Here is a 24,510-nt window from a genome sequence, read left to right as displayed (position 1 = left end):
AATGCCTTTTTAAAAAGGTATGCAATTCCTTCCCAGTGGCCCATTTTACTCAAATAAGCCACAGAAAAATTGTATAAAAAGATTTATTGAAATTCATCAATGACAAACAGACATAAAACTCAAAGTTTGGCTCTTCTGGGAAAAAAAAACTGTTGCAAATGTATTTATACAGATGAAATATTGACTAGGAAATACAAGTCACTTCTAAAGCTATTTTAAAGAGGGATATGAAAGTAAAACTGTACATTCACTAGGTATTTTCAGTCATTTTACTGACTTCCACTAGGTAAGAAAATACAATTTTGTATTAGTATCTCGTGCTTGAGTGTATGAAAAGAAACCTCCTACCCTACATGCTGAACTGCCTCCTGTATTTAGGTTTGTAAAAATTTTCAAAGTATATAGCACAAGTGGAAGTAGTTTCTCATCACTTAAAATTGACTAGGTGTTATATATTACAGACCAAAATAGTACACACCTTATTTAAAAGGGTTGAAACATTTTTTTATTACAATTGTCAAATTCATTTCACTAGTAACTCAGGAATTAGGAACACTTTTTATATATATTTATATATATATTTAAATGCCTGCCATTTTCAGTGTATTGGCTATACCCTAGCCAAAAAAAAAAACAACCCCAAAAACAAACAGAAAGGAAAACACACAACACACAGGGCAGGGAGGGGATATTGCAAATTCACCCCACAAACCAGATCCAAAGGAACACCCCAAAAAAACCCAACAAAAACATTTGGTCACTATTTACATACAGCAAAATAAAAGGTACCTACAAAAGCAGGGAAAGCATTGGCTGAAAATGGCAGTCATTCACGGACAGGCAACAAAGAAATCACTTTATCAATATGCCATTCTCACACCTGTTGCTGTGGAGGGATGCTTTGCCTAAATTTGCAGCATCCCCCAAAAAAATGCTTATAATGTATTTAGTGACTGGCAGCGGTGGAAAAATCCCAACAACCAATGCTATTCAGCTGTCTCAGAACAGAGTATGTGTATTTGGGGTATCATCCACTGATCTTAAACCTTTTTTTTTTTTTTTTCCAAAGATGTCAAACTATCCACTCCAATAATAAGAAACAAATTACCACTTGGTTTATACTTACTATTGCAGTTACAGGGACTGAGAGAGGGACAAAAAGAAAAAATTTAAAAAGAATAGGAGGAGGAGTGGCAGTAAAAATAGTATTTTATTCCCTTGCCCACCCAGTCTGCTTCTCCCTCTCGTTCCCACAGCAACATTACAATCAGGAAAAAAAAAAAAAAAAAAGAAAAAAAAAGAAAAAAAAAAAGAAAAAAAAAGATTGGGGGTGTGGGGAGGGAAAATATAGGGTAAAAACAGTCAAATCACAATAGGAAATTTTCAAAATAGGTTATTCAGTTTAGTCATCTTCATCCCCTTCATCTTCAGGTTCTCGTTTTCTCTTCTGTCCCCGTTCTTCATCTAGAAAATAAAACACAACTTGAATCACATGAGTGCTCCCTCATACTGCTGAGGAGTTGAAGAAGTTCAACAAGCTTCTACTTTGGCAACTGGCTTACTATCAAAGGAGCACGAATACAAACAGAAGCCTGTTTTTTAGAAAATGGTATTTTACCTTATTATTATTATTATTATCATTATCATTATTTTATCTCTAGCAAAAACTGGATTGCTGCCATACCGGGCTCTTCTTCATCTTCATCGTCATCTACCTCACCATCGTTGTAGCCTTCTTCATCCTCCTGAATTAGAAAAAAATAAATAAAGGAAGGATTAAAGAAAGTCAGTTTCAGTACAGGACCCTTCACAATTTGGCAATATCCAACAGCATTTTACAACAGAGAGAAAGTCCTTGAAGTATCTTAAACAAAAACCAAACAAAAAGGTAGACACTTCCCACGCACTTATATAAGTGCAGTTTTTTGCTACAGTGTAACTGGACTCTGGCCCAAGTTTCATTGCAGAAAATCAGAAGCAATCATAGCAGCCACTTCTAGCTTCAAGTCTTCAGTGAGAAAATGGTTTTATACTTCACGCTGATATGCAGCTGCAAATTTTGTTATGATGTCCTGAGTTTAGTAAAACTTGACCGGTCAGTAGGAGAAGGCACATGTTCTAGGGGTAGAGAGAGTTAAAACACAAACAGACATCTCCAGAGCTTGAGGAGCTGCTGTTGGTTTTGAGAAGAGGCTGACCAACCATTCAGGAGTGGCAGTTAAGTATCTAAGATCGTTTGACCAGCTGAGAGATAATATGACCTCCTACAGTCAAATTTTAGCCCCATCCCAGTGGTTCTGCTAACAGCAAAGTCTCAGCAAACTGTGACAGGCTCAGCACACCCTACACACTGGAGCTGGACTATGCTAAGAATTTAAGCGTCCTGAGGAATCACAAGGTACATGCCCAAGGAGGAACATTGGTCTGAGAGCACAGTCAGTAATTCACGCACCACTCTCGTCTGTATGGAGGCTGTAACCCCAGCCCTTCAAAGGCCCCGCAAACTAGGTCTGCAGATGTTCCTGATAGTATTTTTGACATCAGCCCAATAAATAGAATGATTTCATGTCAATGGTCACTAGATGGCATCTGGCTCATAGACAGGCATGCCTCAAAGCCACCCCCCACTGTGATGCTTCTCAAGTAAAAAAGCAAGCACACGCTTGAAGTACTCAAAGCCTCCAATATTTGGTCCATTTCTTGCCCAACTATTCCCAGTTAGAGCATGTTCATTCTACACCCATTATTAACTGCATAAATCCTTACCTCCTCTTCTCCGCTCACATCCTCCTCTTCTCCTTCTTCTTCTTCCTCCTCATCTTCTTCGTCTTCTACTACCTGAGCATCATCATCATACTCCTCTTCTATACAGTCAAACAAGATTAACCACTCAGACATTTAAAGTTTACTTTTTTTGCAACATTGCCACCTGAGATGTGACCTCCTACCGACACAAGGAGCAAATGGAAAGCTTTGCTTAAGGGCTGTACAGAATTAAAGGCAGCTCTCCAGCTGCTAGACAGGGCTAGATGTAGTCCTGTGTCTCTTTAGCCTAGTGACAGGGTAGTGTGGCAGCTGCACCCATGGTCTGAACTGCTCAAGGGCTGCAGGGGCCTTGACAGTAAGTCACAGCAGCCTCAGGACTGCTTTAGCTTTAGCTGCTCCAGTTCCCACTACTAATACGCATTTCTGAGCCTGTGGGACACTTGCAGCTCTCCATCTGCAAGTGTTCATCTGCTCCCACCAGGGACAGAGCAGACCTTGACAAGCCAACCATGCACTAGGAACCCTCCCCAAGGGACAGCCCTTGCCTTTATGCTGCCAGAGCAATACAAGAGGCTCACACACAATCCATCTTATGGGTTTGCAATCTCTTTTCAAGAGTAAAGAGATTAAATGCAACTAGTCCAAGCAACAAACCAGAAATTGTTTTTCCATGCTGCAGGAATGGTGTTATGGAGCTTTTTCATGCATTTGAATGCAGGCCCAGACTTGTACTCTGATGAGGAGAACCTGTCCCTGCTGAACCTGCGTGCTGCTGGCTGAATGCACCGCTCTGCCAGGCACTGCTGCAGCACTCGCCCCTCTCACCAGAGCTCACATTCAGCGCTCGAGGGAAAAGTGCAAGTCCAGCTATTTTGCTTTTGCTGTGCAGCTGGGTTTGAAGAGTCTAGCAAATTCCCCAAACTCAGCCGGATACTCATCCGACTGGTACACTGATGCCTCTGAGTGCAGTCTGCCGGGCAGGCAGAACAGCACCTACAGCGCAGTGGGACCCACCGTACATTTTCCTAACATTAAAAAGTTGCTTGCTGCCTAATTAGTGCCTTTCACAGAGCTTGCCCCAGGCAGACTTCAATACATACACTCTCCTCTCTTCTGCCTGATCTCAACTAGTTCATTTTGTCCTCACGGAGCAGCTACAAACTCCTATTAATGCCTTGGCTCCTTTACTTAACTCCTTGACTCAGCTACTTTTTTTCTATGCCCGGTCTGGTTCTCCACCCTACCCTTCTCCATCAGTCTCTACACAATTGCTCATACCTCCCTGACCACACAGTTCCTGGAAAACTGCAGTGTGAGCACGCCATCCTTTCTTACCCATTTCTGCCTTATGTCCTCGTCCCCTGGGGTGTACTGTTCCCTGAACTCTTTCAGGGTCTTACTCCTCCTCCTGGTCCCTTTCTTCTACCACCCTTTCACTCCCCAGCTTTTGCTAGAGATAAGACTGAGATAGTAGCTCCATCAGGCCCTGCCCATCTTCTCTCCTCTCATTCCTTCAGAGGAAGCTGATATACTTCTTCTTCACATCAGTCGGAAGAAGCTGCTGAGGATACCCTTCTCCTGCCACCAAGTCAGAGCTGGGAGCAAAATGTACCACGCAGCACATCAATCTTTCAACTTACGTACACCAAGTAGCACAAATTCACATACCATCTTCATCTTCCTCGTCGTCGTCTAAGCCCTCCACGTAGCCCTCTGCATCAGAGTCCGGTGCTTCTTTGTCATCTCGATCTTTCACTAGAGATAAGACTGAGAAAGTAGCTCTTTCAGGCCCTGCCCATCTCCTTTCCCCTCGTTCCTTCAGAGGACACTGAGGTACTTCTCCTTTACATCAGTCAGGAAGGAGCTGCTGAGAACACCCTTCTCTTGCCAACAAGTCAGAGCTGGAAGCAAAATGTACTAGGCAGCATATCGATCTTTTAACTTACGTACACTAAGTAGCACAATTCACATACCATCTTCATCTTCCTCCTCGTCGTCTAAGCCCTCCACGTAGCCCTCTGCATCAGAGTCTGGTGCTTCTTTGTCATCCCGATCGTAGCCATCGAGGTATGTGAGTTGCGGGAGAAGATTGAATACGTTTTCTCTATAGTCGTTCAAGTTGGTTACCTCGCAATTGAAAAGATCTAGACTCTTCAGGTTTTCTAACTTTTTCTGCAAAGAAAGAAAAGTCTCTGAAGTTCAGTGTTACAATAATTCTCTACAGAGCAGAGAATGCAATAGCAGCCAGAGTTTATGTGCTCAAGAGCTTCCTATGACAAAAGGGTCATTTTCGTCTCTGCCTGCTAAATTGGTGTGGAACAGCAATCTGCAATGCCTGGCCATTGCTGCTTTGGTATCTGAGAGCGGAAAATGCCCTCTCTCAAGATCAGCATCTTGTAAATAGAAGACTGAAGTCTGGAAAGAGGTAATGGTGCAAAAATCACACATGCTGCAAGGGGCCAAGCTAAGAATAAGTAATAGTCCAGTCAGTTATCCCAAAAGCACAAGGCAAGATATTGGAGGCAGCAGCCAGGTCTATTTAAACTACTATTTTCAATGGAACAAGAAACAGACTATTCTTTGGACGCAAGGATTTTGCTAAGAGAGATTTTAAAAATTTTAATGACTGTACCTTAGCCTTTGGAAAAATGAAAAAAGGCTTAGAAATTGAACAGGAATTAAATTCCTGTTTTTAGTTTGGGGTTTGGTTTTTTTTTTGAGGTAGTCTGCACTGCCCACAGCACTTCAAAGTACTAACAACAAAAGCACAAGCAGTTGAGGATTTGTATCAAGTCTTATGAAATATCTCCCTTCTGGAGTTCAGTCTGTAGAGCAATGGTGACATCAAGAAAACAATAAGCCTGAAACTGGGAGCAGTTACAATCCTCTCTCTCATTTGTTTGCTACATGAGTTTAATGGCTCTGCTCTTTCCTTCTGCTGGGGGAAAGGAGATCCAAGATGGACTCATCTGAGAACTGCTCCTTGAGACATTTTAAGAGCAAGCATTTGGGAAACAAGCATGAGCCAAACCTCTTCCTTTCTGGAGAGCAAAGGGCATGCAAACCAAGAACTAGAAAACAGCAACACCAGAATTGACACTTGGATGCTTTTTGGAACCGTGACCTGACAAACTTGCTCTCAGCACTTGAAATAAGAAGTATAATGACCGTGAGCAGGAGAGGCAATGGAAACCAGCAGGAATAAGTTGGAAGCTCAGCGACCTCTGCCCAGCTGCAGCGAGCAACCCCGTACAGAGGCACACGGTGCTGCAGCTGGCCCCTGCCACCATCAGCACACGCCGCACCCCTGGGCAGAAGTGGTGGCTGGTGATTTTTAGACCCAACGCTTCAACAGAAAACACACCGAGCTGAAGCAGAGCATCTGGGAGAGAGACCCACAGCCCACACCACCGTGGAAAGCCATGGTGGTCCCTGCAGGGCCTGTGGGAAGAGCCCAGCCCCGGCAGCGGCCGAGCCGCAGCCACTAGAGGGAAGCAGCCGCCGCTCACGCTGCCGGCACAGCCCCGGGGCAGGGCTGAGAGACAGCCCGGGGCCAGGCTGAGCCCCACAGCAACCTGGCTGGAGAGATAAGCACCGAGGACACTCCACTGCAAGCTGCTTTAGGACTTTCCAAGCCCGTAATGCCTCTACTCGTCACAAAATGGGGTTTGATTTCACCCTGTACCGCATCAACTTACCAGAGGTTCTATTGTACCGAGATCTTTTATTTTGTTGCCGCTTAGATTTAGATGCGTGAGGTTCGGACACTTTTCTGCCAACACTTCCAGTCCTCCTGAGATTCTGTTGTCGCTTAGCTCGAGCTAAAAGGCACATAAACATCTTGAGTTTTTAGTGCAAACGTGTATCACAAAGCAGTCTGGTCAGCTACATTACGTTTTTATACAAACAACTATTTGACACATGCAGTAGAGTGCAAAGAGGGAGGGATATGGCATAGGACATTTTATTTACCTTCTTAAGTTTGTTTAACTTTGGTAAGTTTGCAACTGAGGTTAAGCCTACGTTGATTGTACTTAAGAATTCCAGCTCTTCAAACTCATCTGTGAGGCCTTCGATTTTGCCTTCGTATGACCTACAGTTGTCAAGAACGAGTTCTTTAACCTGGAAAGAGAACAATGCAAAATGTGCATAAAACGTTCTGCATGGAGGATAAAGATTTCACTCACAAGCAAAGGATGACACAGATCAGGCAAAAATGAAAGGTATTCCAGTAAACTGGCAAGTATGCGAAAGGTTACTTTCAGTCTCTGATCCTTACTTTTGCTAGCATGGTTAGCACTGTTTCAGAAACACAGGTATTTGGCTTTGCTTCAACTGCCCACCTTGGTATTGTTCTAAGAACAATGTAAACTGTTCAAAAACATTAATCCCGATTTAACCAATTTGACTGTTAGAAGTAGCATCGTCTTTAGTAAATGCAAGCAATAAGCATTCTAAAAAATATAAACGCAACCTATTTATTTTTAAACTAACCTACAACTTTGACACTCCGTACAAATCATGCTATTACAACGCATCATCAGTTGGTAAAATAGCTTATTTCTGCATGCAAAAATTATTTGAGCTTTTCAAGCGTGGAGAGATTACTGTCTCCTCAGACACTCCTGAAACCTAAAGAAGGTACTGGTGATCCTAAACCAGGTCTTGTTGCAGTCCTCCACCCTCACCCCTCCTCATTAGAGTAGCTTAATAATGATTAGTACTTTAGGGGAAGATCTCCACAGAGGCAACTCCTTTCTTGGGGAACTGCAAGGGATGTGTAGGATGATGCTGGCAGGGGAGGTTCTGTGAGCATTGCTGCTGCAGCAGCAGTATACCCCTTATCTCCCTTGCCCTGTTGCAGCAGGGAGGCTCGAAGGGAGAGGTGAAGATAATGTCCCCATGGGCCTGAGCAGCACAGGACCTGCCCGACAGCCAAAGCTGGACAGCCACATGGGTGTGTACAGCAAGTTACAGCCTGCAGGGTTTTGTTGTTGTTTTTAAACAGAGCACCAGAATTTTTGCAGGTGCTATCTTCAACGGACACGAAACAACAGCATCAATACAAAAGAGCCCCTAAATACGCCCCAGCCTGAATAAGACTGCTCCTTTTCACCCTAAACCCAGGTCAGCCTTATGGGATTCAAGTCCCTCAGTAGCCAGCATGAGCTTTCCTGAGCTCTGGGGAAGCTCTGCCACCGAAGACTATGACTCCACAGGAAGGGCCCACCCATTCGGGGAACATGCAGACATTTTCACACCGATGGAGAATTTCTGGGGATTATTTCTCCCCTATAAAACACCTAGGAAAACCCATCCTTCTGCATGCACTGCAGACTCCATCCCGTGCTTGAGGTTTATTTACAGGTTTGGAAAGGGAGGGAGTGGTGCTTTACGCTGAGGATGGGATAAAAGAAGTCTGCAGTGTATGCAGAAACATGAAGCAACTCTTCATTTCACACCACGGACAGTTAACGTGCAAATATTTAATTTTCTTAATTTTTTTATTACTGTAATCCCACTGCTCAGAGAAGAATCCGATGTAGTTTTATAGCTCCAAATAACATCCCTAGATTTCTAATTAAATCCCAGGCACTGAAGTCAATAGGGAAGTCAGCCCAAAGCAACACAAGAGTACAAGTGATTCATTGAGAGTAGGAGGACCAGCGTTAGACAGGAAATACATTTTCCAAGACTCTACAATTTTCCTAGAAGAATTATGATAGGGAATGACTACACAAAAGTCTTCCAGAAGAATTTTAGACTGGTTAGAATAAACCAAAGATCAAGTCGAATGCTCCTGATCCCACATACATCTATTCCACTGGGGAAAAAAAACCCCAAACAACAAAACCCCAAAAGCAAACTACAGAAAACCCCCTTTGCTTTGAAACTTAGACAGCACGAAAGCCATTTTAAAGGCAAACATGCGTATCTTCTTACTGTAACACTATTTAAGTATCAGAATCCTCCAGCGAGATCAATTCAGGGACAAACACACGGTTTTCTCAGTCATCTGCTTCACACACACACAGAGCTCCCGCCAAAAAATTAAAGAAGGAAAAAAAAAAGTAAAATAAAAGAAGCTCCACCCCAAACCCAGACCATACAGCAGCTGCATTCCCCCCTATCTGTGTCCTTGCTCACCACCACACGAGGCCCCTGCCTGCCCCACTATCTCCCTTGGCCAGCGAGGTGGCTCATCAGGGCACCCACCTACAGACACGTTTTGGAGCAAGGAGGGTAAAGGAGCACAGCTGCACTGTGCCGCACAAGAAGAGGTTCTCTGCAGAAAGGGGCTGATCTCCATGCTGTGTAGAGCGTGAGGTCTTTTTTTGCCTTATCCTCTTTGCAAACTAAGTTTGCAAGAGCACAAATAGGAAGATGAAGCAAGGCAGGAGGGAGTTCAGGGATGGAAAATGCTCACAGCTGCAGCAGCCAGCACAGTTTAGAGTCAGCTCTGGCTCTGAGCTATGCAGCAGACCAAAGGCAGAAAGCAAAGCAGCACCTAAACCTCACACTGAGAAAGAAATGGCATCTGCCCTCACTCCAGGAGGTGGGACATCCATCCCTTCATCCTCCCCAAACACAGGATGGAAAAGAGGCAAACAGGGAATCGGACAAAGCTTCCTCAGGGGTAGAGAAAAGATTTGATGGGGAGCTGGAAATAGCAATGGATGCAGAAGAAAAACTCTTTAATATGGTGGCAGAAGAGCCAACTGGCTTCTACTTTCAGTTTGCTCTTTTGAGGGCAAGACTGCAGCTTCCTCTCTGCTTTTCAGAAAACTTTGATACATAACTGCAATGCTCTCTTCTTCACTGCACCCAGTACCAAGATACTAGGCAAAGGTACAGTCAAAACAACTCCATGGCGAAGCTATCATGGAATAAAACCAGCCAGGTCTGCAAGTGGTAGAAAGCTTGGTTGAATCGAAGAGCTCGTTTAGGAAAACGGCAGGGTACAGGCTCCTAACACTCCCCAAGTACAATCACAGCAACGTAATTTCAGTGCTTATGTGGTCAGAGGTATATTAATACACTGAATCACTTCTGAAAGAACATGACTCCATAAAATAACATTCAAGTCAAAATTAAGACAGCTTCATGTTCTAAGAGATTTAAGAATCCTGTAGAAAATACACGCATGCAAAAGGAGGACGAACTGGGCTTGTGGGGCTTCTCCCAACTTCACTGCCACATGCGCTCTCACTGCTGCATCACACCCAAATCTCCTGCATACAGTACAAGCAGTAGAAACTACCACCAGCTTATACAGTTTTTCTAAGTATTAAAATTACCCTGCTGCTCTTTGCCCATAGCCTCTCAGCCTGTGCTCCTGCGCATCCCATTCTCCTCCACTTCCACTCTCACTTGCCATCTCCTCCTTAAGAACTCGCTGTTTTGCAGTTAACTGGAGAGGGCACTGCCCTCCAAGGCCCCTCTGGATTATTAACAGGACACTTTTCCAACGTGCTGGCTGCTGCACAGAGGCCTCTTTTCAAACCTTAGCCCCTTTGTGAGGATGTTGGGCCTCATCCAGGCGTACTACAGCCTTGACAGTTAGTGAGCTCATAACTGTGTCAGTGTACAGAGGGAGAAGTGGAAAGGTGACCTTAGTAAAGCTACATTCCATCTAAAACAGCTCACTACCACAAAAGTATGACAGAAGGACTAAAACCCTATTACTTGTTTGTTTTTCAGAAGTCTTTGTAATCTTAAGGAAAATTCCACCTCCTGAATCACTCTCCAAACATCTACTGAACTTCCCTGAAAATGCACAGTAAGACTACAATTTTTACATCTCTTTATCTTCTGTCACCGAAACACAGAATAAACCTTTGCCTGATGCAAGTAGCCTGGGTGAGCACCCTTTCTGAGTCTTGTTATATACCTGAATGAAATGAGTGGGCCTCAGCTGGTCTGAACCAATTTAGCTGTATCACACTGCAGTCTCTGTAATAGTACAGACACAGAGATAAGCCATCAGAATTAGGGAGGACAATCTGAACACATTTGGAGAGAGAGGCTAAGGGAGTAAGTGTCCTCAGCTAATTTGTGTTTAGCTGCATCAAAGACAAGAAGATAAAACTTGCAGAAGTTGTGTATCGTTAACTATATCACTGTCTATACCACAATGCATAAGCAAATCGAAGCACTAATTGGAGTAAGTACTAATATGAGTACTAGTAAAAGACAAACCACATGACCTTTACTTATCTTCGCAAAAAACTGCTACATAGTGAGAAACAGCGGAAGAGCAACGTGCCATAGGCAACCAACCACCACGAACAACACCGCAAAACTTACCTAAACAGCTAAGAAGGCACCCACAGGTGAACATCTAGCAGAAAGCCTAACATGCAGGTGGCTAGGTTGGTTCCCGTCGTACATAACCGTGTCTTTGATAGCATTTAAGGCACCATCAGGTGCTTGGGTAGGGATATTACACATCGTACAGCTTCAACTGCCAAGCGTTTTGCACCCAGCCTGCTGTTCTGCCTTGTCCTCTGCATTCCCGGAGTGGCTCAGGGCTCTGCTACCCTCTCCCCGATTAGTGGGTGCCATCTGCTCCTGCTCCAAGCATACTTCTGCTTGAGTGCTGCTGTGTGGTTTGCTGGTTTTCAGCAGTCACATGTAAGCAAGGAGATTGCTGCTTCTTCAACAAACTCTTCAGACCATGCTCCTTGGACCTGTTCTCCTGTGGTCATCCCAGTTTCTATTTCTGATAGTCCCAGATGCTTTCAGCAAATGACATCACATCACATCTCTGCTAACACACGCTGCACTGTTAACTGGGGATTACAGCATCCCCTATATCTCTTCATGACTTCCATGACATCACACTCTACATTACTGCCTGCTTGATAACCAGGGACTCTTATCTTTTTCCTAGTATGGTTACTGCATTAAGCTGTGTTCCCAAATGCATATACGACATCCTTAGTATAGCCGTGTGGTATACTGCAAAACTCCAACCTACTCCTAGGGTAAGAACAGGCAACCATGTGTAAGCAGCCACTGGCTTTCATGGCAGTCATCTCAAGTGACATCTGGGACTCACTCACTGTGCATAGCACCTGGCACACCTTCCCCTACCTCCCTTTCCCAGTGCTGGCTGCCTCTCTGGAAGGGACCATACTCTCATCAACACACACGCAATCAATAGAGTATAATCACACACAGACAACTGTTAAGCTGCGCATGTCACCACCTTAACCTTTAATCTATATTTCCATCATAACAGGTAAAAAGGCTAAGTCTCTACTTCAGAAAGCCTACAACCCATGGGCACAGAGATCCATGAACTTGGGACTAAATTCCCAAATCCCAGTCTGTAATTGAAGGCTTAACAAGGTGACAGAAGGACACAGTTGTGAATATAATTTTAAAAGATAAAAGGCAAATTTACAAGTACAAATACCATTCTGCTGGCTTTATAAGCAGAACAGCAAAGGCTGTAACATCTCATTTTCAGCACAATGGACCAGATGCTTTTGAAGTGTACATTGCATATGGTACCCCTAGGACAGGAATATCCCACTATGCGGCATTTTTATCGAAAAAAGCAGGTAAAGATGAGGGTGTTAACTCTGTCCTGCACTGCTCTCAACCAAATGATCCAGGGGAGCATTCAGAGAAGTCCTCCATACCTCTTAACCCAATGGAAACCTCATGTGGAGGAGGGCAAAGCTGTGGAAAGAAGGGAGGGGAGAGCAAGGGAAGCCTGTTGTGGTAAGTGGAAGTGAAGTCCAAATTACTTTTGAAAGCAGAGACAGTTTTATTCTTTCCCAGATGCACATGCACTTCTTCAAGACACTTCGTTTCTGTCTGTGGGATTTTTTCGGTCTCAAAAGCCTGCATAGCCCATGCAAAGCTTTGCATCACTCCACAGTAAAGAATGACTATTGCTGTCTACTGTAACCAGACTGCCAAGAGTTGTGTCCTCCTACTTCTTGTACCGTATTCTAGATCTGTACTCAGGCAGATTTGGGGAACCTTGAGCAGCAACAGATCTGCTTAGGTTTCTATTCCACTCGGTTTGTGCAGCAAAATTTAAGAGAAGCCAGCCCTCCACAGTCACGACGTTCTTGTTTGCTGGGGAAGGCATGAGTTTGACAAGGCTCAAGATACTGCTCAAGTCTTGCAGGAGCCCAGTGTTCATGCTCAGCTCCACAGTGATGGTAAGGACATGATGTTCTCCACGCTCATGTTACAAGCTTCCCCCAAAGTTACTACTGGAGGAGATAAACATTGCATGAATTTCCATTTCAGATACTATCTGGAATGTGACTAGGCCACAGAATTCTTGAATGAACAGCCTACTTAATACCTTGGGCTAACAAAGCTGCTCTGAATGCTCAAAGACGTGATGCCATTTCTGCTCTAAGATGATCATCAAAATGTAACCAACCTGAAGAACTTAGTTTTTTTTAAAAAAAGATAGCACCACATGCCATTTGCCACCTGCATTCAAGATGGATCTTCAGCCATGTTAGGACCCCCTGTGATATAAACACACAGCAGAGCCAGGCTACACATAGTTCAGCTCCTGGTGGAAAACAGTGAGAGAAAGAGGAGTGCAGAATAATCTCTCGCCCAAATTAGAGCAGCTACTAGGCTGCTGTACATCAATTCAGATACCCCTCAAGAGCTGTTCAGCTTTTCCAGGCTTGCCAGTGCTGCCCGTTCGGGCTGTGCCCCCTGCTACCTCTGGCATGCTGCCTGCAGGCAGGCAGGCAGGCAGGGGAGGGGAGGGAGGCAAGTGCCATGGCACCAACTGTGCTGGCTTGGTGCCATGAGGGACTCCCCTTTAGCAGGGCAATCCTCCACTGCTCCTTCTGGGCAGCTCAGCATTGCCTGGTGGAGATGCTCGGGGATGAGGATCTAACTGCGAACAGAATTAAATTTAACAGGGAAGGGAAAATTCCGATAGTGTTGACATCCTCTTTCTCCACCAAGATACACAGGGAAAAAGCAAACCAGAATAAAGGCACCAACTGCAGGTGACAGCAGTTAAGTTTCTCCTTACCAAACCAGCACATGATTTTGGATTTTGATACATCCCTTCAAGGCTTTTTTATGAGTATCTGAGATGAGATAAATAGATTTAACTCACTTGCAGTACATGTCTTAAACTAGTTAGCCAACAACCATTTACCTCGAACAGGCTCTGGTCATTACTGTATTAGGCACAGAAACTACAATTCCTGGGGCAGGGAGCAATGCTGTGCAAAAGATGGCCATGTAACACAAACCACTTCACTTGAGATACAGGCAAGATATCTAGCAGCCAGAGTACTTGAGAATCGTATTAGCAGAGGCAGTGACTGACAGCTGGGAAGGGACTGGATGGGATTAATGCGTATACCTTGTAATTTTGAGCAGGGCTCCATTACCACCATTACGGACACCAAGTACAAGCAAAGATCTTCACCATGGCTGAATGCCAGGTGCCTGTCAGGACTTCAACGCAGTTCAGGCTTAAGTTTACAGGATTTCCCCCAGGCACACTCCCCACACCTGAACAAAGGCATCCCTTCCACTGGCACTCTGCAGCTGGCCCCTTCAATACCAAGCAATTCACAACTGCTGAACAAAACAGCTTCCAGTGCAGACTGGTTCAATGGCAACCTGCTCCACTTCTAGCTGTTTTGCCTATTTTATACCCATTCAACTGAGCTAAACTCCAAATTCTTGCAACAAGGTCATGTGAAACTACTACTGGACCTCAAAATTAATCTACGATTTTTCCAAATGATGCAACCCTGTCAAACTTTCATATTTTAATTCCTCTTCTGCATCTTTCTCAGAAACTTCCACCAAACGCTTCAGCGGAGGATTTTAGAAGCCCAAAATTGAACTTCCAGCATCATGCCAATACAGTTTTGGTGCCTCTCATGTTTTTCACTACAAGCACCAATATGCATAGATGTGCGCGGATCCCAATACTGCTGTCTTTGAACCATAATGCCATGGTTCTCGTACAGGTTTACTCTGTGTTTGTACACTATACCCTAGCAAGCACTTTGTATTTAATTTATTTGATCCAACAAGCACATGATGAAGAAACTCGGACTTACTCCAGACAAGGGTGCAACCAAGGAATTGCATGAAAATATTTCCTTAGGTACCAAGACCGATCCAGTGACAACACGGGCATCTCTGTGGACATCTGTCACAGTCCGGACTCAAGCAGCTTGTTAAACCGCTGTACCCAAGTTCAAAGTGATGCAGTAAAATAGCAGTTTAAAGCCACCTTTTAAACTCCCCTTGAGCTGGGCTCTGTTTATGTTAACTCCCACAAGGATGAGCACAGTCAGTGTCCTCTTTTTGCTGGCCACTCTGCACGTATGGGGGACGCTCCAACACCCCTACCCCAGCAAAGGGAAAGGAGCAGGGGAGGGGAGTCAGGAAATTTTTGTTGTTTTATTTGTTTACTTGTTGTTTTTGTTGGTGGGGGTGGTGTGGTGTTGTGGTTTGGTTTTGTTTTTTTTTTTAAATCAAAGCTGCTCTGTGTTCAGAGACAGCTTAAGGCTGCTTGCACAGCTCAGAAAAAATCTGGCTCAATATCAATACATTTACTTTTTTTACCCTCTAATATTTTTCATAGCACAGCTATAAACCCTCAAAGCAATACATATGGCTCCAACTAATTTTACGTCCCTTTGCTCTGTTCTATGAGAAACTAAAGGTCCAAGTGAAACACATAAGCAGCAGAAGGGTGAAGAGTCTTGGCAATTCTGACTACGTCTTACAGTCAATCTAATTACAAGGCATCTCCAGTACTAGAAAACTTCCAGAAAGAATAATCTACTGTTGTCTTTCACAAAAAACACCCCCCCAACCACGAAACCCCATGAGTCACATAAATATACTTTCACACATTTACAAGGGTCAGTATAGCCATATGCATAAGCAACATACTAATTAATAAATCGAGAACACACTCCAGTGACATGAAAAGCTGTTTCATTCAAAAGCATATAGCTAGTTCTCGTTTTTGTTTCTACTGTTAGCAGCATAACTCTGTAAAAACTCCAAATATTTCTTTAGATAGACTGTTTCAAATACATGACTAAACTGCTTGATTTTTGCATTAAATGCTTTTTAATATTCACACTAATGTTGCTTGCGTCTCTCTTCTCTACAGATGGTATCACCTACCGGCAGAGCACTTCGCTCTGCTCCTGGCCGGAGTGGGCGACTTTGCACGGGTCACTTCAGCTCCGCATCTCAGTTTCTCTCTATTTGAGAAACTGAGTGCCTGATACCACACCCCAAGTGCTTTTCATTCACTGCCAGCTATTATTAAATAAACCAGAAGCAAAACATAAGATTGCATCGCACCTCTAATTTGAAAGTTCTTGTTAGAAATTTTAAGCATTTAGCTGAACTGCGTAGTTTGTTCAGTTGCACGTACTCCGAATTGCCCTCAGCAACAAAGGACTGATGTAGAGACAGACATAAAAAGAGAAACACTGCATTTAAATGAAGACTAATTTTAAGAACTGCATGTTTAATATGGAAAGCAGTCTCTGAATATGTCAGCTGCTATAGAATGCATTGGCAAACCACACTTGCAAAAGATAAGCTTTTCCTAGCCTTTTTTTTTATGGCTTCGAAGGGAAAGTGTTTGATAGACCAAGTCAATGGACAAATGAGTGCTCCGGTAGAGAGCACAACTTTTACACAGCAGCGTAAAGACAAAACACTAAGGCTTTTTTTTGGGGGGGGGGGGGGAGATTTCAGAGGTCATGCTTACATATGCAAGGGCTTCAGGACTGATTTTTTAGCAACCTAGTAAAAAAAGACAGACTACGTATTTACTAGCTATTTTGTCTGAAGGATAGCTGAGCAACAGAGGAGACAGGAAAAAATTATATGCAGAACAAGTCCAGTAGTGTCACATAAATAGCTGAGAAGTGTCCATCACTCCAAAGCACAACAAAAACATCACTGCTCTCTATTCCCACTTGAGACTTGTACCTCGCTGCAGACACAGAGGGTTTGGTTCATCGAGCTGAGCTGTTCGTCAATCAAGACTGCTGAAAGCCACCATGAGTTCCGCAAATGGCAAGCCTGTCTCGGCGGGTGGCAAGGAGAGGACCTCCCTTCCCGGCACCCTGGGGAGTCCTGCTCCCTCCCAGACACGGAGCTGGGATCCCAGAGGTGCCTAGGATTCTGGTGTGCAAACCGGAACTACTCCCATAACTTTTCCTTACTTTTAATTCATGCAAAAAACATTCAAGACATAGCACCCACACATGTTTCATAGGTTCAGTTCTTATTTTTCAGGCTTCTCCAATTTACCAATACCTGTATCTTTATGGCAGGAGGATGGGGGGAGTAATCCACAGAATGAATGAAATGGGAAGAACCAGTCAACATCAGCCTTACGGGATGTAAATATTTAGAGCAAACAGCCACTGACACTTGTGCCACCATTCAATGTACATTTAAAGATGCATCACTGACATAGGTAATACGTTCCTTTAAAATATTTTATCTTTTACTTTATTTAAAAGTCCTAAATCCCTGCATGTGATTAGTGGTACCTCGAAACATTCAGGAGTTTCTGATGTACCTTTAGAGCAGAACAGCAGAAAGGTATATTCTATTTATTGATACATAACACACAAATCCTGCTGCAAGCATGGATTGTAATAGCTAGGCTTAAGCCTAGAAGGTTTGTACTGAGTTTTGGGGTTTCCCCCCCGCCTTTTTTCAACAACTTGTTTCATTTGCTGGGCAGGACAAGAACACTTTTTTCTTCAGGAGATGCATTTCTTGATGGACTACAACACAATTACATCAACTAAACCCCAGCTGTTTCTTGTAATGCATTTTTATCAAGCCAGTATTTGGACATACACCTGAATCATACAGAAAATTTTGTAACTGTCACTGCACTTTACATATTGCTGGTCAAAAGGGAATTCTCAAGAGTTGAGGGTTAAAAAAATAAAAATCTACCATTGCTCTTTCTAGCAGCATCACAAGGAAATGGGAAAACTAGGCAACCAGTTTTAGATCCATATACTGGTGTTTTTCAATTCTACATTCATAGTTCTTTTCATATGCTTAAAACTTGGTCCAAGTTAACAGAATTTGCCAAATATTTCCCTGGTCAGCCTGGTAGTCAACTGTGAAACTAAATTTCAGTGAGGACAGCTCACACATCACACCTGTTCTCCAGCCTGATTTTTGTGGGCTGCAGTCCCTCCAAGATGAGCATCCATCCATCCATCCATCCATCCATCCATCCAATAGGATGCTCATTTTAGAGGTTTGCATCTGAAAATTCAGAGCCGTGAAAACCAGCTGTTATGCGAACTTGGGAGGTTTGCAAAAAAGACAGCTACTTCTTTGTACATTTACACCCTGCTGTCAGCTACATAAGTGGTTAAGTGATATAAGTCCGCAAAAATCCATGATAATCCGCACATGCCGCATAGTTTGTACGTGCTGATCTCATGCCTCCCTAGACACAACCATATCCCACTTTGTTTCAAACCTAGAGTACATCCCCTTCCCATTTTTGGGTTGTTCAGCCTGGGGAAAGTGAAAAAGTGTGTATCTGCACACATACGCAAGACCAGAATTTTTTTTTTAAATGCAGGTCTTTAAAGTGACGTGTATCACTTTAAACTCTTTACTGTTCTTGCAAGCATCACAACAAGGAACTAGCTTGGGGAAAAGAGCCTTTTTATTTATATTCTTCATTTGAAAGAACACTTTGTATAGATGCTTGCACCGTATTTCCCTTCAGTTTTAAGATCTACAGAAAAGAGAGAAATCAGACTGTCAAATAAGTTTTAAAGTACAACAGAGAGTTAGAAGAACTGTAAGAAATACTCAATGTTAGTCAGTATTTTATCACTGTCACAGTTTTGAGCTGATAAAGCACTAAGTCCTCAGACTAAATGAACTGGCATGGTAGCTGTACACCAGAGAAGATGAGTTTTGTGTGTAATTTCAAAAACCTACCTCTGTGTCACACAGCTAAGAGCCTTAGTACTGAACCTGTTCCACCGTCTTTGCAATGCCCACAAACATGCCCAGGTGAGCAGCCCCTCTGCGAGGTCAGTGGTTTCACCTACCAGTTCCTGGAGGAAACCCCTTGTAAAATAATTGTACCTGGCCCATTTCTAGCAAGCAGTTAATTATAATAGAAAACCATGATAAACAAAGCAACAAAGGAAACAGCAAGTGCACTACTGTTAAGTGACCACTAAATGTAATGGGACAAAAAGTTGAAATATCTGGGCAGAAAGTAGATGCGCAAGCTCAATTCTGGCTGTACAACACAGAAAAAAAAAAACAAATTTCAAGCTCCAAAACCCCAGACCTCTCACCAACACTGAATTCATATAAAAACAGAGGGCGAATTAAAAAAAAAAAAAAAAAAAAAGGCTGAGGAAGAAAAGGAAGAAATGGCTTCTATACAATCCACTTCAGGACACTTATGTTTTATTAGTCAACATGTAACCTAACAGGATTATATGACTTAACAGCTCAAAGCAGCTAGCTCAGCTGCATAGTAGCGCACAGTATTCTACACAAGAACCATATTAGCCAGATCAAACTGTAAAATATTAATATAGGCTCAGAAGGAACCACAACACCTTATCAACATCCTATTATCTAACTCTGATTTACAAAAAGTTTTGATCCCGTACGCTCTGATAACAGGATATACTAAGTATACATAAGATGTACCACAAAACTTAAGCATGTATTGGGCAGAAACTCCAAAACAAGTATATTCACAGTTATTTTCACCAAGATTTATTTACATTACACTTAAAAGTTTGAAAATAATGATCCCCCAGAAGGAGGAGAAATACTGCCTATCTATCAAAGCAGAGACTAACAAAAACACTTCACAGAACTATCCTGTTCATGCCCAAAGACTTAATAAAATCCATAAATAAATGACATTGGCTTCTAAACCCTAGTTCCAAGTATTTTAGCTAAAGCACTAGCTGGATTTAGCTGAATTTTATTTTAATAGGTATTTTAGAGAAACAGACTTCAGACTGTACACTTAATTCTCCACAACACAAAAGCACGTGCACACATCTGTAATCAATGGCTTTACAAAACAGACTCTAAACACAAGAGCATTCCCAAATGGCATCTCTATCCCCCTTCATATGAAACCAGAAAGATTTGGCTTTGTAACGGGGTGATCACCTTCGCTACCTTGGGAAGACAGATACACATAACTCACTGACAGAGCTAAAGGCTAGCAGGTAAAAAGAAAAAGTAACAGGTTAAATAAACCTTCTACAACTAACTGCCATAGATTTCTGTGTTACTGAGGGACAGTGAACGCCCACCAGATCAGAGCTCTCTCAACTTTCTTTGACGTAAGCCAGAACAGAGCAAAAACTGAACACAATCCAAGCCTGGAAAAAGGGGGGGGGGGGGGGAAGGGGGAGAGGGGGAGAAGTCCAGCTTATAGCTAACACACTTTGGATCAAGTCTTTAAACCATAAGTCTGTCTTTATAAACGGTGAATAAGCCTCCAGCAGTAGGAGCGATGGACAAATCCACCAAAACTACGGGGAAAAAGGCAAAATACTACTACTAATAAAATAATTAAAAAAAAAAAAAAAAAGGAGCTCCAAAAGCAGAGACCTACCTTCCCGCAGGGCCCTGCCCAAGAAGAAGGCATATTCCCAGCGCCGCGCTCCCTGCCCGGGGGGGGGGCTGCAGGGCACCCCCGGCCCCACTCCCACTCCCGCCCGGGCGGGCGCTGCCGTGCGCGGGGCGGGGCGGGCAGGTGCGGCGGCGCTACCGGCCCGGTGGGGCCCGATCCCCGCGGCAGGCCGGGGGCGGGAAGACGGGCATCCCCCTGCCCCACGGCGGCACCCGCGGGATTAAATAAAAATAATTAAAAATAATAATTAAGGAGGGGGGGAGGGAAACGACGGCGCCTTTTTACCCTCCTGGCTCGTCCCGCCGCGGTCGTCACGAGCCTCCTCCCGCCCCGCGCTCGGCGACGGCGGCGACAAAATGGCAGCCCCAGCGACGGGCAGTCATGTCGGAGAGGGCGCCCGGGCGCCCCTCCGCCGCCGCCGCCACCCGGCCCCGCCGCAGCAGCCGCAGTGCCGGCGGGAAGGCCCCCTCCGCCAACGCCTCATGTCGCACTTCCACACATCGCCGCTACTCCCCCCCCCACCCCGGCCTGCCAGAGCGGGAGCCAGCGGCGGGCGGGCCGGGGCGGCGGGGCTCCCCTCACGGCCCGGCGCTGAGGGCCCGGTAGGGCGGGAAGGACCGCCGCCCGCGACCGAGCGTTCCCTCCGCCGCAGCTGAGGAAAAGGAGGAAAAAGAGGAAGAGGAGGAGGAGGAGGAGGAGGCGGCGGCGGCGGCGGCGGAGGGGGGGGGGGAGAAAAAAAAAAAAAAACATGGCGCCGCGTCCTACTTGCGGTGTGGCGCTGCCAGCGCGGGGCCGGGAGCGGCTCGGCGGGGCGGGGGGGGCGCTCGCCGGCCGGCCCCGCTCGCCTCATTGTGCCCCCCGCGCCCGAACAATGAGCCCCCGCGAGCCGCGCAGGGCCGGGCCGGGCTGCGCCTCACCCCCCGCCGGGAACGGCGGCGTGTACAGCGGCGGGAGCCCTCCTCCCCCCACCCCCCCGTCCTCGTCCTCCTCCTCCTCCTCCTCGCCCAGGAGTTTTTAAACTTTAAAGAGCAGGTTACATCGACCTGCCCGCCTTTGTCCCTCGGACACCGCGCTTGGCCACCGAAAAGCCGCGGGGCCGCGTCCCGCCGCCTTGCCTCCGCCCTCCCCCCAGCGCCCCCCGGAGAGGTACGTTCCCCCCTTCTTCCCCTTCCCGTTCCCCTTCCGCGGTGGCGGGGCCGGGGCACACCTCGCCCTCCCCGGCCATTATGCAAGGGCCTGGCGGCGGCGGGCCCCGCCGGGGGATGGCGGGGCGGGGAGGGGGCTTCCCCGCCGCTGCCCTCAGCCTCCCGGAGCCCCGAGTTCGCGCCCCGCCGGAGCGGGTTCGGGGCCCCGCCTGCCTCCGGGTACCCCCCCGCCGGCCGCCCCCGACTCTTTTGGGGGTGGGTTTGGTTTTGGGGTTTTTTTTTTCCCTTTTTTCTTTTCTTTTTTTTTTTTGTCCTGACAAAGTTTTTCTCTCTCTCGTTTATTCCGCGAGACGCGGAACAACAACCTGAAGTCCGGCCCCGGGGGAAGGGGGAAGGAGGCGGGGGGGGAGAGAAAAACACGCACACGCACACATCCAGCCTTTTTGTGCGTGTGTGGGGATGGAGGGGGTGGAGAGTGCGTTTATTTCTTGCAATATTTTTTTTATTCAACGCTCGCGCTACCGGCGGCGATACCCGATCGCCAAAAACGCTAAGCATTGGTTTAAAATTCTTTTCTTTTATCTTCTCAGCATCTGGAGAGAGGGAGAGAGAGAGAAAGGGCGCGTTCATGAGGACTACAAAGTTACAAATATGGCTCCCCAGTCTCTCTTGCCTGATCACTGCAAAGAAATGAAGACGCACTTTAAACTAAACCATTTGCAACTCACTCGCAGTCCCTGTCTGCCTCTCCCTGCCCAGCACCCAGTACAAATATTTGCGAACTAAACACGCCAAGAGAGGAGCACCAACTTATTTTTATTTAATGCACGGGCGAGCCCCCTCGAAGGCATCGCACACCGGCAGAGTCGGGAGCAGCCTCTAGTTTCCCCCTAGACCGTAACGCGTGCGCCTTCGGGCACCCCCAAATTGGGGTGCACGGCCCCACACGCACAGACACACACACGCGCGCACACACACACACACAGGTAGGCACCTCAAGGGCAGCAGCGGCCCCGCCGCCGCCGCTGCCCCCCAAACCCCGCGGGGTTGGGATGCCCCCTCCTCCCCCCCCCCAAAAAAAATGTGGGATGGATTTTTATTATTAATTTTTTTTTTTTTTTGCATTGCTTACATCTGAGGGCGTCCTGTTCCGCAGCTCTAAGTGGATCCTTTTCTTCATGTCCATGTCCGTGGCTGGCGGGAGTCGCTCGCTGTCCCCGGCTCCGCTCGTGCAGTGACACCGACGGAGACCCCCCCAAAGCCAGCGCGGTGAGGGACTTTGAGGGCTCAACCAGCTCCGCTCGGAATCCCGAGCCCCAGCACCGCGGCGAACACTAACCTGATAACTGCGGAGGCGGGCGCTCCCGGGGGCTCCGGCCTGATTGACGCCCGTCCCCGCCAACCGCGGTTCCGCAACGCGAGGCCGGAGCCAATGGGGCGGGCAAGGGGCGGTGGAAGCCAATGGGGGAGCGGCGAAGCCGGCCAGGGGGACAGCCCGGCTGGGAGCGGAGGATCATTCCGTGCTGGTGGCTGATGGGGAAGGAGCGGCGGCGGCTCCGCGGTGGGGATGGGGTGCGCTCTGCCTTCGCCGCCCGCCCCTCCGCTCCCCCGCCTGCCGGATCCTAGGGGAGGCGCCGAGGCGCGGGGCGGGGAGCGGTCCTAGAGCCGGAGCCGCCCGGGCAGGGGCGCGCAGCCAGGAGGGAGGGAAAGGTGCGGAGCGGGGCGGCTGAGGGGCGGCGGAGCGCGAGGAATGGCGCGCGGGCCAGCCGGCGGGGGGGGGGATGGGGAGGGGGGGCGGGGAGAGCGGGAGGCGGGCGGGCGGACGGACCGACCGACCGGCGCGCGGGGGCGGGGCGCCGATCTCCTCAGCGGCGGCGCCGGCCGCGAGGGGAGGCGAAGCCGCCCTGCTCTGCCGGGGCGCTCCGCCGGGCCCTGCCCGCCCTGAGCGGGCTCCCCGCGGCGGGAGAGCGCGTAGGGTGTCGGCGCCGCTTGTACCGGGTGGGGTCTTGGTCGGCGCGGGGTGTTACCGCTCGGGGTCCCCCCGCTGTGGGTGAAGGGGCTGCTGAGGGCTCTGGGCAGAGACAAGGAGGACAGGGAGGCGTTGCTTGTGCAGAGCAGGCCCGGGTCGGTCGATTGCCTCTCTGGAAAGCTTCCCTGGAGATGCTTGCGGCTGCTCTTGAGCGTAAGTGTCACCAGAAGCCTCGCAGTCTCTCGGAAGCCTGCTCTTGCTGTTAGTCACGTCCGGTCGTCGGACGAAGTGGTGGGGCAGGGCCTGGGGTGCCAATAGGAGGTACGTTCTCCGGTGTCTTTTGCCAGGCAGACTTGCGAAACGAGGTGCCAGATAGGTCCTGGCAGGGCTTGCTGTCTGCGTCAGGTGTTGGATCCACTAGCGTTCTGACAGTGGCGAAACTCCGCGCTTGCTTGTCTCCGTGTAGTTGTGACTGGTTTTATCAAACGTAGGGGACCGCTTTCATTGGGTGTAGCAGATGATAGGTAAAACGTGCTTCACGTGCTTAGTGAGATGCCTGCTTGTCCCTTCGTGCAGAGTCACCGGAGTTTCAGTGGACTTGTTAACCTTACCTTCACCTCAGGTGGTTGAAAAAGATAGGGCTGTAAAAATCCCGAAGAATTGTTTAAAACATTTGATATTCGCTATCAACAAAAAGATGAGAATTGCTGGAAAACTGTCTGTCTTGTCAAAATATTTTGCAGTGCAGGATGGAGATACTTCTTTTACCCTCCCCGTCTGCAGATAAACTGTAAGGAATGCAGTTGACAGCTAAGGACAATTTCTGTTGAGAGTGTGTGAGCTGGGAGAAAGGTTAAGCCGGGTCCAGCTTAAGGTAAAAAGTGTAACTTACAGTACGGTACCAGTAGTATTCTGCGACAGGTTAATATTTTTGTGATGGTTTAGGGCCTCATTATGATTTAACT

General features: G+C 46.7%; 2 protein-coding genes across 3 annotated transcripts in view; one reads left to right on the top strand and one right to left on the bottom strand.

The window, feature by feature from the left end:
• Positions 1–69: 69 nt before the first annotated feature.
• On the bottom strand, positions 70–23,002 carry ANP32A (acidic nuclear phosphoprotein 32 family member A). 2 transcript variants are annotated; one of them, XM_052808355.1, is made up of 8 exons: positions 22,709–23,002; positions 6,739–6,888; positions 6,465–6,587; positions 4,740–4,938; positions 4,435–4,533; positions 2,767–2,864; positions 1,685–1,745; positions 70–1,464 (listed from the first exon to the last, which is right to left on the bottom strand). In XM_052808355.1, exons 1-8 carry the CDS (start codon positions 22,760–22,762, stop codon positions 1,403–1,405), a joined length of 846 nt encoding a protein of 281 aa, XP_052664315.1. In that variant the 5' UTR covers positions 22,763–23,002; the 3' UTR covers positions 70–1,402. The 2 variants fall into 2 exon arrangements, with proteins under 2 accessions (XP_052664315.1, XP_052664316.1); XM_052808356.1 differs by lacking the exon at positions 22,709–23,002 and adding an exon at positions 20,414–20,560.
• Positions 22,761–24,510, top strand: part of LOC128150653 (uncharacterized) — a 33,078-nt gene continuing 31,328 nt past the window's right edge. Inside the window, exons 1-2 of the mRNA XM_052807013.1 lie at positions 22,761–22,773; positions 22,999–23,286. Coding sequence (XP_052662973.1) covers positions 22,761–22,773; positions 22,999–23,286 — 301 coding nt within the window. The remainder of the gene's footprint in view (positions 22,774–22,998; positions 23,287–24,510) is intronic.

This window comes from Harpia harpyja, chromosome 14, assembly GCF_026419915.1.
Source record: "Harpia harpyja isolate bHarHar1 chromosome 14, bHarHar1 primary haplotype, whole genome shotgun sequence".
NCBI lineage: Eukaryota > Metazoa > Chordata > Aves > Accipitriformes > Accipitridae > Harpia > Harpia harpyja.
The sequence above is the reverse complement of the archived record's forward strand: the minus strand, read 5'-3'. Positions and strand labels throughout refer to the sequence as shown.